This window comes from Oppia nitens, unplaced genomic scaffold (assembly GCF_028296485.1).
Source record: "Oppia nitens isolate AA-2021 unplaced genomic scaffold, nextdenovo-longstitch-racon4-pilon3 scaffold5_pilon_pilon_pilon, whole genome shotgun sequence".
NCBI classification, from domain to species: domain Eukaryota; kingdom Metazoa; phylum Arthropoda; class Arachnida; order Sarcoptiformes; family Oppiidae; genus Oppia; species Oppia nitens.
The window spans coordinates 186,667-205,146 of NW_026533243.1; the positions used below are offsets into that span (position 1 = coordinate 186,667).

The 18,480-nt window shown below is 21.5% G+C and overlaps 1 protein-coding gene across 5 annotated transcripts in view; it reads left to right on the forward strand.

Annotated features, from left to right (window-relative positions):
* Positions 1-10,344, forward strand: part of LOC128961942 (syntaxin-binding protein 5-like) — a 70,420-nt gene extending 60,076 nt beyond the window's left edge. For 4 of the 5 annotated variants that reach the window (XM_054308269.1, XM_054308272.1, XM_054308271.1 and 1 more), the window contains exons 12-17: positions 2,651-2,767; positions 3,075-3,203; positions 4,698-5,147; positions 6,174-6,282; positions 7,627-8,020; positions 9,585-10,344. In XM_054308269.1, the coding sequence (XP_054164244.1) occupies positions 2,651-2,767; positions 3,075-3,203; positions 4,698-5,147; positions 6,174-6,282; positions 7,627-8,020; positions 9,585-9,722 (1,337 nt within the window). In that variant the 3' untranslated portion in view covers positions 9,723-10,344. The remainder of the gene's footprint in view (positions 1-2,650; positions 2,768-3,074; positions 3,204-4,697; positions 5,148-6,173; positions 6,283-7,626; positions 8,021-9,584) is intronic. The other variant, XM_054308270.1, reaches the window with a different exon arrangement.
* The last annotated feature ends 8,136 nt before the right edge of the window (positions 10,345-18,480 follow it).

Genomic DNA, 18,480 nt, shown 5'->3' on the forward strand with positions numbered 1-18,480 from the left:
TAACATACACTTTAAACTACAATATATATATATATATATATATYTACACATAGCATACATGTTTATGTCATTGTAGTTATGTTTGTGACCACTGTTGATGATGATGATGATGGACCAGTAGATACCACAACAGTAGTTTACTAACTATCGATATTTATATCCTAAACTATATATATACTAGAAAAAATTGATTATTATTATTATTATTATTTKATAATATAGATAATTTATATTATGGTTATACTCTATTCCCCCCCCTATTATATACACACACAATCACACAAATGATAATACTATGTTTAATAATAACCCAATCATATATATATATATATATATATATATATATATAGTTCAATGCACACATAATACATACATAGCAAACAATCAAAATATAATAATAATAATAWTAAGTCCTGTAATCTATAAATAGTCTCTTTTTCACTGATGATGAGCCACTCAATCCCTGGTATTATTGCACACAATTTGTTGTCCTTGTTTTTCATTTAAATTTATTATATATATATATTAATATAATAATAATAATAATACTATACATACTGTATTATAAATAATAATACAGTAAATAGTATATAATTATTTTTTTTTAAATAAAATTAATATATGGTTATGTTTGCAATTTATTTTTGTATTTCTATATTATTTGCATATGTAAATTATGAATGATTTTTTTTAGTAATTAATTAATTTTGTTTGTTTGTTTGCAAATTGCATTGCATTTATATATCTATATATTTATAGTATTGATTGGTATTATAATATTGGTTTTTATCTAAATGTGCAATAATTAATTTTTTAAAATTTTATATTTTTTAATATGTGTGAGTTTTAATATTTTTACCAAAAAAATACAAAAATAAAATATTTGTACATTAATTGTCATTTTGTGTGTGTGAGTGTTGTTTGTATTAATTGATTTATTTAAATATCTAATATATTTGATATTGATTTTTTARATATATTAGTTTTCAATTATTATGTTAAAAAATATTGTGTGTTAATTTKTTGTTGTTTTTGTATATTTTTAATTTAGCAATTACTATAATATTAACTATAATATATTGAATATCTATTTAATTATTTTAAACTTTCAGATTAAGTTAAGTTAATTAAAATATTTTTTTWTTTTTGTATGATTTATAGGATTATTTAMGTTTATATTTATAGTTATTATTAAGCTAAACATTTTGAATATCAAATATCAATGTTTTATCAATATTAATAATACTTTAGTTATTAGTTATATATTTATTTTCATAAATAATATATTATAAWTATTATATCAGTTATAGATTAATATAAAAAATTTGTGAATATTATAATTTTTTTTATATAAATAATTAAAAATATATTAATACAGATATCAACAATAGAAATAAGATTTATGGATAATATAAGCAAAACATTTTTAATCAATAGATATTATCATACAATAAGTACTATAAATAATTTAATTAAAATAAATTATTTGATATTCAATATTCTCTATATATATATATATAAATATTTTTATAATTTGAATGATTTTTTGATAAATATTTTGCTATTTCAGTGTTTTTTTCTAATTAAATTTCAATATTTTTTTGTCAGTAATGTATGTAAAATAATACTTTAATATAAGTTTTTTACTTTTTTAAGTCTAATTTTATAAAAAGTACAATCATTATAAATCCAATTATATATTTTTAATGTTTTTTTATTTTATTTTTTATTATTATTATATTTGCATTTAATTTATTTCATCTTTGATTTTAGTTTTATTTTTGTTGCACTGGTTTTTTTGTTCATTTCATTATTATAACATTATAATAATAAAATAACATTTAGTTTTCAAATTTTTTAGTTTTATGTCTTAATAAATTGTGTATATATTATATATATATATTATATTATTAAACTATAAATTTAATTTTGCATCAAAAAGCTTAGTTTGCATTAAATCCCATTTGTATTATATATATATATATATATTATACTTATATGTTATGTAAGATATACTATTGACATATAGTATATATATTTTAAAATATTTTATTAATACTCTAATGTAATTATTGTTTATTTAAGAGTCACGCAATTTGTTAAATATGATAATATAAAATATATAGAATTATAGTATTTTCAATTTTTAACCATTTTTTTCTCTCTCTCTCTTTATTATATATGCATTTATATGATTGCTTTATTTTCGCTTTTTAATTTCAAAATATATATCTAAATACTTGAATATTTATTACTCAAAAATAATTATATGTAAAATGATTTTTATAGTTGTTGTTGTTGTTGTGTAATTGATAATTAATTTTTATTTATATGATATCTATATCTATATGTGTGTGTATGTATGTAATTTATATAATTATATAAATAATTTTTTTGAAAAAAACTATATGTCATGGCATGATAACCACAATATTGATTGTTTGTTGTATACTATTTGTTGCATATAATACGCGCATATATCTAATCAAATGTTATACAATATATTTAAATTAAAATTTATTATTATTATTTCAAATTTTAATTAATTAATATTTATTTTTATTTTCTCGTTTTTTTTCATCTTCGTCTAAATTATCTAAATTGATAATTTGCGTCCAAAATAAATAAATAAATAAATAAAAAATTACAGATAAAATCGACAGCTCATTCTCCCGGAGCCGGAGCTCCAGTATCTCAAGCCTCGAGAACATTACCATCGAATCGATACTTTATATGGCTTTTGCCGAAACCTACTGTAATAAGTCAGGTAATAGATATAGATATATATGTATTTTAGGTATAATATATCGATCTATATGTATATATATATATGTTTGATAATTGACAGCTCATTAGATATTATTGTATGGTAAAAAAATAGAGAGATTGAGGGGACAGTTATATAAAAAAAACATATATCCATACTCTCGATCTACTACTTTATTATCTCTCATACTATATCATAATTTAATAGCTTATACAGTATATATTTATATATCATATAACTAATACTTTATTAATTTTGTTTTTACAAACACATACACTATCAACATATCAYAYACACATACACACAGACTTAACTACCAGTCCATGTCTTTGGGTGGGAACCAGTCTCGGGTCGGTTCTAGTGATATCATTGACATTGCCTGACAGCGCCGATAATCGCATACTATGCCTGCAAACGGTTATTGCCGTTCCCAGTGGTAAGTCATACATATATTTCTGATGATTTTTATATTAACGATATTTAGTAATAAATATATATTAAATATAAATTGTCTAAATTAAAAGATATATTAAATATAAATTGTTTAAATTAAAACAATGTATTTATGAATACAAAATATTTTATATAACTATACATTTTTTAAAAATTTAATTAATATTTTTGATAATTATTAATGATTACATATAAATTATTTTGTTTACAATCTATCAACTAGTAATTAGGATAAAATCAAATTAATTTTAGTAATATTTATTACTGAATATTTTTGTCTTAATAATTTATATATATATATTTATTTATTTATTTATCTTTTAGCAAAAAATATATATAATAAAATATATTGCGATWARCATAATAAAAAAAATAATTTGTGATATAATTCCCACTTTATCTTAATCAACATATAAGTTTATAAATTTATATATATATTTATTTATTTCCAATGAATAAATTAATTTTCTATAATATATGAGAGTGTAGTTACACTTATATATAATGTTAATATAAATTTATATATAAGTGTAATATTGTTAACATAAGATATATATATATAAATTATTAGTATGTATATACTGTACTCTRTATATAATTTATATATATATATATGTTGATTAAATTATTTATAAATGCAATTTTATTACTTACTTACTAAATACTAGATCTATAATATAATATTATTATATACTGTACTGTATTAAACAGAGAAATAAATTATTGGGAAATCTTTTAATAAGATCTTTACTTTATTTTTATAAATTAAATATTATATATATATATATATATATATATATATATATATATATATATAYAYAYACACACTGTATATATGCACTGAATATATATTATATATTTAATATAAATAGATAAAAATGTGTTAATTTTAATCTATTAATAAATTTCAAAACAATTACTCAATAAGTTGGCTGATTGTCGAGTTTTTTTAATACAGTATATTATTTACTTATAATAATATACATGTATATATATATATAATATATTTAAAAAAAACTCGACAATCAGCCAACTTATTAAGTAATTGTTTTGCAATTTATTAATATATTAAAATTAACACATTTTTATCTATTTATWTTAAATATATAATATATATTCAGTGCATATATACAGTATGTGTGTGTGTATATAAAATATTTATTTTATAAAAATAAAGTAAATATCTTATTAAAGATTTCCCAATAATTTATTTCTYTGTTTAATACAGTACTATATACTGTATAGTATACAGTGWATACTAATAATAATATTATAGATCTGTTATTTAGTAAGTATTAAAATTGCATTTATAAATAATTTAATATTAATATATATATAATTAAAGTCATAGTTTATTTTTTACATAAATTACTGTATATTATATAATAGTTTTCAAATTTATGAATATTTATTTTGGATAAAAAAATAAAATAATAATAATTTATATTTTTTTACCATTAAATTACTCATTCAACAGGAGGTATATATCGTCTAAAGGGATCAATACTTTGTATATCGTTTCTGGATTTTACGGGAGCCGTACAACAGCTGAACGCCGACGCCTGGAGAGACAGCTCATCCACCAAACCGGGTAATACTACGCCCGGTTCGACCGCATCRTCGGACAGCAAACGTAATCCGGGTGGCGGTGGCGGCAGTCTGTCCATTACGCGGACAGGCAGCAGCAGTGGCGGTCCCGGTACGCCTACCGGTATCGGTGGCAGCGGCGGCAGCAGTAGTGGTCGCAACAATAAGGTATCGCCGACGTCTTCCTCCACAGACATGCGTGACCCGCAGTTTGTGGTTATGGTTTCCGAGAAACAGATCCGTTTGGTGACACTTCCGCAGCAAACGTGCGCCTATAAGGCAACGCTCACCGAAACGTCGTTTGCCGTTAGGGCCGATGTTGTCTATATGAGAAGCGCAGGTATGTGTGTGTGTGTGTGTTGTATGATTTCCCTATTTATTGCGGGAACAGTAGTTATCTAATCTCTAGTATTTATGTTATCATTTAAAAATCAATTGTTTTATTTTTTTGTTTGTTTGTATGTGTATTGAGATTTATTTTTTTATATATATACTGTATAAATGATATGTTAGGTTATGTTTACCCCCGCCTCCAAAAAATAACAATTAGTTTTTTTTTGAAGTAAAAGTTAATTAAATTAAATTTAACATTATTAAATTAATTAATTAGCAAATTGTTGTTTAGGTTAAATAGTTGTATAAAATAGCTACATTATATACTGTAGATAAAATTAACATTAAATTATTAATTTAATATATTATTATAAATTAGTTTTTTTTGTATACAGTATATTACAATATTATTATTGTTTTTTAAATTTTTTTTGCAAAWTCCAATCCACACGATTAGGCTATTTATTCAACACTATTGAGACCTATTTTTCTCACTTAGATATATTTATCCATTTATATATATATATTGTCTATCATTATATTTTATATATCATAACATACAGAATATTCTGTAAATATATATAAGTGAAAGTGAGTGTGTTTTATAGCCGTTAATAGAATATTCTATTATCTAATTTATTATTATTATTATATAATATATATATAATAGAGAGAGAGAGAGAGAGAGAGAGAGAGAGAGAGAGAGAGAGAGAGAGAGAGAGGAGAGAGACTATATTACTGAAAATACTCTATTATTTTATATATTTATGTTATTACAGACTAATACTATTTTTATTTTTATTTTTATATAGATATACACACTATATTAATATATTATAAATGATATATATTGAAGTTATTGTGTGATTTAATATTTAGTTTTTATTATACTATATTATATAAATATATATATATATATAATTTATATATAAAAATTATAGTTGTATGTATTGCTATCTCTCTCTCTCTCTCTCTCTCTCTCTGTTAAAACACTACTAACTCCTCCATCCAAAAATAAAAATCTCATTTACAGATAGCATATGTTTGGCCGTGTATTTAGGCACCGGTAATATAGTAGTATATAGCCTTCCATCGCTTCGGCTGCTGATTGATATCGATTTTCTGGCTCTAACTGATGTCAGGTATGTCTACTATTTTTCATCTGGAAATAATAATAATAATAATACTCTATGTATGTAATGCACTAGTATTTTCACATCCCTGTCCCYGATGTCTATTAGCTGTAAAGTTTTTAGTTTTGAGCTGATTTTTGAGTGACATTTCAAATATATAACTCTAGATATAAATGTATGAATATATATATATATGAGAAATAGGCTTTCAAACTAATATATAATATATATATTATATATATATACTATAAATATACAGTACATATACTTTATATATATGTATAGTGTGTATATTATCATTTTAATGTACCTTATATTTGATGGAATGTAAGTATAATATTATATATATATGCCTACTATTATTAATGGCATATAAAAATCATAGCTAATATTGAATATATATAAATTTATATACTATTTGAGTGACATTTTTTTGTGCACACTATGTATGTGAAAATCAACACTTTTTTTGTGTGTATTGTATGAATTAATGGGTATATGTGTTCAAATGTATAGTAGAGTACAGTATTAATATTTTTTGTCGATATTTAGGTGAATAATAACAGGAAATCTATAGGAAATTTCAGGCGTTTTTTTGTTGTTGTTGTTACTGTTATTTATTTTTGTTCACTACATTCACAAATGTGCCTTATATTATGCCAAATACAATATTATATATATATATATATATATATATTCTTACATTTTAAACATTATAATATTATACTAAACACACACACACTTTAGTATTGATTTCTACTGTACATTGAGCTATACATTTATAATAATAAGTGCTGGGCTTTTAAAAATGTATTTATAATATATATGTATAAAGTATTTATATATTTGTGTGAATAAAAAGATGAATATAATATAATATATTTATAGATATATATATATATATATATATATATATATATATATATATATATATATATATATATATATATATATATATATATATATAGATTTATTAATATATATATATATAGGAAATTATGGATATTTTATGAATTTTTTTGGTAAATTTTTTTTAATATATGTATAATAATGTCTGTGCTATGAATAGTAATGACAATAAAGGAAATGGCATTTTTGAAAAGTTCAAAAAATTTATCATTTTATTCACACATAATTTTTTTTTAAAAATTATAACTTTAAATTTTCATTATTATATTATGGTTATTATATATTTTTACAGAATATTCTGTATATATATATATATATGAAAAATATAAAACCAATATAATAACCATTTTTTATATTATTAGACACATAACACACATATATATAAAAACAATTTATTTTTTTTGTTAATTTATTTTCTATAATAAATTCGTTGATAATTTATAGATATATTTCCTATTCATCTCCCATTCCCGCCAAAAACGATAGGATTGCCCGCACAATATGTTTCAGTGCCAACGGTCACGGGATGTATATGTCGTCGCCGTCGACTCTAACAAAGTTTACAATATTATCGTCGTTTCGGTCGCTGGTGGCCGACATGACTGGTACACTGTTTACAGCGGCCAAAGAACTACCCGAACCGCCAAAACCGACATTTTTGAAAAGTTTGTTCGGCGGCGGTTCGGGTACACTGGACAGAGAGGAACTGTTCGGTGAAACCAATTCGGGTAAGCCATCGAAAACAACGGCCCGACACATACCYGGAGCGGCTGCCGGTACCGAACAATTGAGACAACAGGCCAATGTATCGTCTAATGAGATGGCAAGGCTGCGTGAGGTAAGCCATATYATCCGATTTGATTGATTGATTGATTGTGTCTAATGTCTGTCTATGTGTGTGTGTGTGTGTGTGTGTGTCAGTGATTGATATATTAAATATATAGATATATGAGAAGCGCGTGTATTGTTTGTTGTTATCAATACGTTATTTTCCCGGTTTTATATTCTCTCTCTCTCTCTCTCTCTCTCTCTCTCTCTCTCTCTCTCTCTCTCTCTCTCTCTCTCTCTCTCTCTCTCTATTCAAAGTGATGTTGATTTTCTTTTTGCTCAACAAATAATAAAATCCATTTTTCTGGGCCTTTTAAAAGCCATCATCAATAGTAGTAGTAGTAGTAGTAGCTCTCAAAAAAAAGTTATCGCATCGATTGGATCTGTCAATAGGATTGTGTGTGTGTTAAGAGTAAACTTTTGATGAGTGAATGTGTGTGTGTGTGTGTGTGTGTGTGTGAGAGAGAGAGAGAGAGAGAGAGAAAATAGAGACTTTTAAAGAGATGGTTTCAAATGGGTTTTTAAAAGCAAAATACAAAACTATTGAAAATAACCAAAATCTTGAGTCTCAATAGTGTCATAATAGATCTACAGAGAGAGAGAGAGAGAGAGAGAGAGAGAGAGAGAGAGAGAGAGAGAGAGAGAGAGACTATACTGTATATAATATAGATATATAGATCCAGTGATAGACATTAAATGTCGACAAATATATCCCAGTTTTTCACTTTTAGATGTTTACTGGTGTGAATACCTCAGAGCTTAGGGATATAACGGGGGGAATACGGCCTTAAAATTTTTGTTTGTCACACATCACTAGCATCATTGGCAATATAATCGGCTCCGGGAGCTCTCAATCTTATAGACTCCTGATATTTTGTCAGTTTCTGTGTGTGTGTCTATGTGTTTGTCAATACAGGTACTATTCCTCTCAATCAATTGGTAAAGACATCCATTTAGTTAGTTTAGTCTAAACAGTGATTTTAATGAACTGTTTGTTCAAAATAGTGGCACAAATATCTATACAATTGTTTGCTGCTGTTATAAGTATATTATAAATAATATGTTAAAATCACCAATAGATATATCACAAGTAATAGTTTCTAAATAGTGAATTGAATTGCATTACTAAGAAATTCAATGTAAATATCAATATATATACAGAAATTATATATAAAAATATCTTGAATACTATTGASAGTCTATATATTGAAATACTTTAGATGTTTATTATTATTATTATCACTGAAAATAAATTAATTTCTTTACTATTTAATTGTTAATTTGCTATACACTTCAAATTTTCAAGAATATATTCTGTACTTTTATATATATATATATATATTTATATTAAAACATAGTATAACATGTGTAACATTTGTATATAACATACAGTATACATGTGTATATAATAAATATATTAGATTTACATTATATGTCAAATGTTTGTGTATGTATTTGTTTAAAATAGAGAGAGAGAGAGAGAGAGAGAGAGAGAGAGAGAGAGAGAGAGAGAGAATCTATAACTTATTTTTCAATTTATAATTAATTTCTCATTTTGTTTTGTATTTTGATAGGTCCTGTCCGAGCGCGGCGAAAAAGTTGCCCAATTGGAGGACAAGACTGCGGCCATGCGGTCAGATGCCGAAGCATTTGGTTCGGCAGCACATCAGGTGATGTTGAAGTACAGGGACAAGAAATGGTACCAATTTTGAGACACAGACAGACAGACATACAGACAGTTGTGTCTAATTTTTTGAGAAACGCGCAAATCATCCAAATAAAAAAAAATTTGTTTTGTATCGTTGCCATCAACTAATCAATTTAGTCAATCAAATCAAATCAATTAATTAATTCACACACAAACAATACATATACTGTTCAATAGTTTTACAGTATACATCAAATTACATATATATACGCAAACACATAGCCTACCTGTGCTGGATGATGGACACAGTAGAGAGAGAGAGAGAGAGAGAGAGAGAGAGAGAGAGAGAGAGAGATTGAATAATTAAAATAAAATCTATTGTCTAAACAATTGTTCAAAAATTATCACTTGTTGGGCAAATTACATACAAACAACAAAATATTATACATTTATATTGCGATACTATATTTGAATCTTTAGGTCAGTTGACTGTGTCGTCGGTGTTGTTGTCAAACACCACTATTATTATCATTATTATTGCAGTCATCGTCGGTAATCATTTGCCAATCATTTTAATTGGTAAGACATCGACACGATCTCTCTCTCTCTCTCTCTCTGTTTCAATCACTCCCGAGAGGTGACCTAAAAGACACCAACAAACAAACAAACAAACAAATTAAAAAAATAGCGAAACTAATTGATTACAAAACATATATATATATATACTGTATATTAACAACAAGTGATTCATTATATCATTAAATTGATTGTTTGTTTTATTATTTTTTTTTTGGATATACAATTGAGAATCTATTGTATTTAATAATAAATTTGTTTTATATATTTGAATGCAAACATTGACAGCGAATTGATTTATTATTATTATTATTTGTGTAGTTGTTGTGTAAAGGCATACCAAAAAAAAATTTTTTTTAATATAAAAACAACAATTATTTATTATATATATATAAAATATTATTTAAATTTTTTCTCATTACTAAATTTCTAAAATTGTTTTTTTTGTCAACAACTTGAAAGTGATATAAGTTTTAGGAGAGAGAGGGTTTTGTGTTGTTTTTTATTAAATTATTTTGTAGAAAAAAATGTAATAAAAAAATTAAATATTAATAGATAAATAAAAAATTTGTTATACATTATTAGATTCAAATACAATAGAAATAAATATATTGAATATATATATATATATATATATATATATGAATTATTACAATATACAGTATATTCAACTAATTGTACAATTTTTTTGTTAACAAACAAAAAACCCACAAAGAAAAAATAATTATATATTAAATAATATATATATATGTTATTTGTTGAACAAAATGATATGATATTATTATTATTATTATAGTTTAAATAAATTATTAACAATTATTATCATTATTATGAATATTATTATTATTATAATTATTAGATAATAACAATTAGTGATAACCAATGAAATGAACACCAAATGTCTATCCAATTATCTACAGTTATATAATTTATTTTAGTTTAGTTTATTATTATTAATAATATTATTATCAATTATTATTTGTTTGACAATCGATTTTATTAAATGTTTGTAATCATAATAATAATAATAACAATAATAACAATAGTAACAAATTCAAAATCAATATTGCTATTCAAAATGTTATAATTAAATTTTAGTTAATTTAAGAAATATTAATTTATATATTATAATTTTTGTTTAAATAATTATAAATTTAATAAGATTAATATTATTAATTTATTTTCATAAGTTTTAATTATATTAAATCTACAGTATTATCAGATATGTTAGTCAACAAAACACATTAAACATACACTTATAAAATAAACAATATTATAATATAAATAAAATTTTTGATATCAATAGTAGTTTTTAAATATATCTATAAATATATTTAACAAATCTATCTTTTGTTGTATTGTTATTTTAAAAAAAACTGTTATGTATTGCAATGAAAATGATTGTACAGTATTTGCCTGAAACACAAAAAAATCAATTATTATTATATTATTATATAATTTAATTTTGAAAATGTATTTTATATTAAAAAAAATTAATTTGATTTGATTTTTGTTAGTGTCATCAATAATTTTATTTTTTAAGTGTTTTAAATTGATAATATATTTTTTATTATTGTGTTTTTTTAAAAATATTGTTTTAATAAAATTATTTTTAATTTTTTTCTTATTGTTGATTTGTTATGAATTATAATTTACATTATATTTTTGTTTTGTATTATCTAATTGAAAATTTTTAATATGATTATTGCTATTTTATTTGCATAAATGTACAGTAGAAAACATATTAATAATAATGATAATAATAATAATAATTTTTAAATTTATTAGGAAAATATTTGTCATATTTATAGAGAGAGAAAAAATAATAATTTATTAATAAATTTAATTGATTGTTGAAACAATTCAAATGTATACTGTATTTAGCAAACAAAATGTGTAATTGAAATTCAAAACACTATATATATATATATAAATTTTTGTACAAATTATTATTAAGAAAAAAACATAAAAATAAATGTTAATAAAAAAATTACATTAAAATACAAACATACAAAATACACAACAACAACAACAAAAATCAAATTTTATAAATAATATATTTAACAAAAATATGAGATAAAATGTGTGTGAAATCAATTTTTTGACAAAAAAAACATTTTTGTTGATAATATGAGCTCAATAGATATGATAACAATATATAATAATAATAATAATATATAATCCGATAAATTAAATGATGCAAAATAAACAAAATAAAACCCCATTTTAAATATTTAAATGTATTTATAGATATTTTGTTATTATTATTATTAATGAAACTATCACTAATACAATAGAGGTTTATATTATTTGGAAACTATTATTATCTAAAACAGAAAAATAGTATTTGAAAAAAATTAATTAAAAAAAATTATCTACAAAACTATACAGATTTAAACAAACTATTATTTATATAATGATTTTATTTTACATTTTAATTTTAAACTTTTATAAACAGTTTTTTTAGATAGCATTTAATTACACACACAAAAAAACTGAAAAAATTATATTTAGATTTTGCATTATTAGATGATTGATTATTTAGTAAATTGGTATGTACCCTGGTACATTTATAGATATATTGTACAAGGTACATTGGCACATTGTACATTGGATATGTGTATAATAAGCAAGTGATAATAATAATAATAAACAAAACAAACAAACAAACAAAATAATGATTTAAATTAATTGATAGACAATATTGATTAAAATTATTTGATAGAATTGTTTAGTAAAAAAATAATAATAATACAAATAAAATTTGTTAATACAAAATGAGGTATTTAAATTTTCAAAAAAAAAATAATAATTAATTAATAATAATTAATAAAATTGTGATAAACTATTTATATTAATACATGTATATCTTTCAAACAAATATCTGACTTTTAATTTAAATATTAGTTTTCAAAAAAATATATATATATTATAATACACAAGACAAATAAAAAAACACACCAAAAAAAACATTTTCAAAAAAATTTAGTTAAAATTATATTAGTATAAAAATTATATAATTATATATATAAATATAATTAGGTATTTAATTATATTATTATTATAATTATTGTTATATATATATATATATATAATTGGAAAAACTATTGTAATGCAAGTTATTTGTTTTGTAAAGTTATAATTATTATTATTATTATTGATAATATTTTATGTAATGTTATTGATCTATAGTTAAGACTCCAAACAAACAAACAAATTATATAAAAATTAAAAAATAAACAAACATTAAATAATAAAAACGATTGTTAGTAATATTATTATAATTATGTCTATTATTTAATTATAAATTATAATTTCAATGAATATAGGTTTATATTAATTTTTGATTTTAAAATAAAAGCCTACAACAAAATTTTAAAAATATTTATTTGTATTATTTATTAATGTTTGATAATTTTTAAAAAAATTTTTGTCATTCATTAAAAATATATATCAATTTTTTGATATACTTTAGTAAATGTAATTACTATACTAATCATAATTATTATTATTATATTAATAATAACTGAAAATATTGTTTTATTTTCATCAGTAAAATCGTTAATAACATCATTAAATAAATATTAGTAAATTTGACGACTAAATAATTTAATCAAAATTTTTATACCATTAATCAAAAAAAATAAAAACACTGTTTAGACAACAAAATTGTTAATAAAATAGTTTCAGATATAAAAATTAATTTAATAATTAATTTTCTTTACAAATAAATTACAAAAAAAACAAAAATCAGCGATTTTTTTAGTATCAGTATTATTATTGAAAATTACAAATAAAATAATTTAATGTCAAATAAATAAAAATAAATGATTAAATAATTAAAATACTACATCAACAAACAAACAACAAAATTATATAAATATATATTTGTTAGCCCTTTCCGTGATGTCCCTTTCCATGGTATCCATGTTTGGGTGCATGATTATAGTCCTATAATTTAAAAAAAATATTATTATTATTATTGTAAATTATTATAACCAACAACAAAAATAATGATTAATTAATTAATTTAATTAATTAAGTATTTTTTATGTTTAATTATTCTGATAAATAAGGCATAAATTATATATATATATATAACTAACCCAATAGTGCTCGCCATGACCTCCCTTTTTGTCACTCCATCTTAATTTAGTTTTAAATTGATGTCCCTTTCCCTGGAAAATAAATAGATTTATAAATTTTAAAAATAAACCCAAAAAAATTGTGAACCGTTAGATTAAACAAAAATAATATTATTTAATTATTATTTAGTATGTGTGTGTGTATGTATGTATTTGTGTATATGTGTGTATATATGTGTGTTTATGTATGTATTTGTGTGTATGTATGTGTGTGTATATATGTGTGTGTATGTATGTATTTGTGTGTATGTATGTGTGTGTATATATGTGTCTGTATGTATGTGTATGTGTGTGTGTGTGTTTGATTTAGTAAACATTATTTACTGTTATTTATTTATTAGTTCAGGCGCTTATGTAGTCTGGAAATATAAATCACTTTAAATAATTGATCACAAGTTAGACAACAACAACAACAAAAATCACACATCAAATGGCTGTCCCTATCAATCGATACATACAATCAATTTGAATGAATGACTACTGATTTGAATGGCTTATAAATGTTTGAAAATCTTGAATGAAAAATCATTTATTTTTTGTTAAGAGAGAGAGAGAGAGAGAGAGAGAGAGAGAGAGAGAATATGATAAATATATATTGAAATAAGTTTTTTTTCAGTTTATGCACACAATTTATTTGCGATTTTTATCATCAATTTTATTGCATTTTAAGTATTTAAAAAAAATTCCAGAAAAAAGAGTCACAAAAAATAAAATAGTTTTTTTATTTTATTTTTTTCTAACACTTTAGTGTTATGTGTGTGTGTGTGTGTGTGTGTGTGTGTGTGTGTGTGTGTGTGTGTGTGTGAGTGAGTGAGTGAGTGAGTGAGTGAGACACACTGTCTGTGTCGCCCCTCCATCAATATAAATTTTTTTTGAGTGATATCTATTTATGACATAACCTATAGGCATATATATAAACGTATAGATGCAGTATATATATATATATATATATATATATAAGATAGATGTATAATATATTGATATATATGACATACCTGTTCGTGTTGTTCCCTATAATGCCCAGGATTTCCTCTTTTGTAGCCTTTTTTCCCCCACAAAGAAATAAAGAGAGAGAGAGAGAAAAAAAAATACATATCAATTAACTTTTTGTTTATTAATATGAAGTAATTGATATTTTACAGCACAGGTAGATTTTTTAAAAATAATATATACTGTATATTGTACATACCAAACTCCCAGGCCCCTTTATGCGGCACCCGAGCATATTGATAGTATCCATGACCGCCACCACCACCACCACCGCCTCCTCCTCCTCCGTGTCCACCGGGAGCTGCCTGAAGGTCAGCACCCGAACTGATTACTGAGTGTTGGGCATTGGTTTCGGCTGACACTCGCGGGACATCTCCTTTCACATCGTAATGTCGGTGTTGTTGCTGTCCGTGTCGTCTAGTTTTGGCAAATGTATCCCGTTTTTGATGATGACTACTACTGTTTGATCCATATGTGACATCAACATTGATTGTAATTATTATTATTAATAATAATAATGTTGTCGTTGTTGTTATTATTAAATTATTTGATATCCTTAATAACTATATATAGATATATATAATTAAATTATTGTCAAAAATTTTTGTTTAAAACACAATAATCATAATCTTAAAACAATAATTTTAATAATAATAATATATAATTTTTTTTTTATTTAGAAAACAAACCTTATGTGACATTATATATATTTTTATATTATATATATAACAAAACAAAAAATGTTTGATATTTTTATTTTATAAACTGGATATCTATCGATCTGAACGGATTTATATGATAAATATATATATTTATATATAATAAAATCAAAAAATCAAAATTACATTTAAGAGATATTTTATTTTATATATGGATTACACACCCGATTATGTAGTTTATGTGTCAGGTATAGGGTTGTCCTCATTTTATATATGATATACAGATATATATATATGACTACTACTACTACTACTGTCCAACCTTTTCCTAGTGATGGCCCGATTGGTACAGATTGTCATTGAAGCACAAAAAAGCGTCAAATAAATAGTTTAATAACAAATAATTTCTTTTATTTAGATTCAATCAATATATATAATACAAAAATTAATTTGTTTTACAATAAAATACTATTTAATAAAAAAAACCACACAAACAATAACAAAATGTCAAAACTTTTGATTATATTAATAAAAGTGATTTTTCAGTCATTCATTCATTCAATCATTTATTTTAGCAGTTTTTTAAAGCTATTATTTTTACATTAGATATCATTTTTTCTCATTTTCTTCAAAGTAAAGTAAACAATACAATTAATTTATAAATGATTACGTAATATATATACACACAGTATTATACTATTGAATGATTTTTTGTTTTTTATATATATTTAATTGTCATTTAATAGATTATTTTGTTGGTGTTATTGTATAGTAAAACAAGAAATAATTTAGTGATTCACTAATTTTGTTGTTTTTTTTTTTGTTTTGATTGATTCAATACATTACTGTGTTTTTAAGTAATTGATATCATTTACATTATGTAATTTATATTGGGATTAGTACAATATAATATAGTATTTACAACAACAACAAAAATTTGTCAAATTTTTTTAATCAAACTTATAGACAGTCTAATTGATTATTAATTTTGTTTAATTTGCTATAATATATATATCATCTAACTTCCCGGTTATAGTATATTGATATATATAATTATATTGATTATATTAATGTATATTTATAAATATTATAAAATATACAAAAACATACTAATAATACTAATAATAATAACTATTATTTAGTAATAAACATTGTTATAATTAAATCGATTTGTTTGTAGCCTATAAATAGCAATAAGAGTAAAACAATTAAAAAATTTTATTAATATTATTTTTTTTTAAAATATATAAATTAATTTATATTTTAAAGTTTACAAGAAAAAACCCACTTCTATTAAATCATATTATAATATTGTTTAATATATTTAAATTAATTTATTAAAATTTTTTAGTTTATCAGTGGGACTAATATATATATTTTTTAAAAATTTAAATTTAGCAAAAATGAATATATAATTTATTTTGATTTGTAAAAATTTATGAGTAATATAAATGCATTTTTTTAAATTAAACAAAAATATATGACCTCATTATTATTATTGTTGTTATTAAAATAAAATTTAACAAAATAATAAAATTAATACTAAATTTAAATTTAAATAAAAAGTAATAATGTACATATTTTAATAAAGTTTATATACATATTTAATTTATTTACATTATATATCTACTCTATATATATATCATAATATATATATATATTATATTTTTATATATTAAATATATTTAGGTAAGCATCACAATTATAATTTATAAATATAATATTAAAAATGTTTTAAAAATTTAATTTTTGTTTATTGTTAATGTACTGCATAAATATTAAATAAATTGTAAAATCAAAATTGTAAATTATAATATAGCTTATTTATTAATAAAACAGTGTTATATATAATATATATATATAATATTAAGTGTAACAAAAAATTTGCATTGCACCAAATAAATTAACAATAAAATTTTAATATTATTTTGAAACATTAATTTTTATTTTGTTTATATCGTACAACAAAAACATAAAGTATATAATATATTTTTTTTAATACTCTTGTCTTATTATATATTAAATATTTATACAGTAATATAACTATATATATCAATATACTGTATAGTATATAGTACTGTATAATATATATAATATTTTTAGTATTTGATATATCAATATAATTATAATATTTATTTAATTAATTAATAAAAAAAACATAATTTTTAATGGTTATAAAATCTAGTGTACATTGCATTTAACTGTATTAATAATATTCATTAAAACCATAAATATGTGATACAATATTTTAAATTTATATATATAAATAAAACACATAATTAATTATAGATTGTTTGTAATCATTAATAATTTTGTATAATACTATCATTATTGTTGTCTTATTTTTTAATAAATATCTGCATAAAATATAAATTATTTATTAATATTAGCAGTTATATAACTATTACTAATAACATATTTTTTGAGTTAAAAAATAAGATAATTATTTACT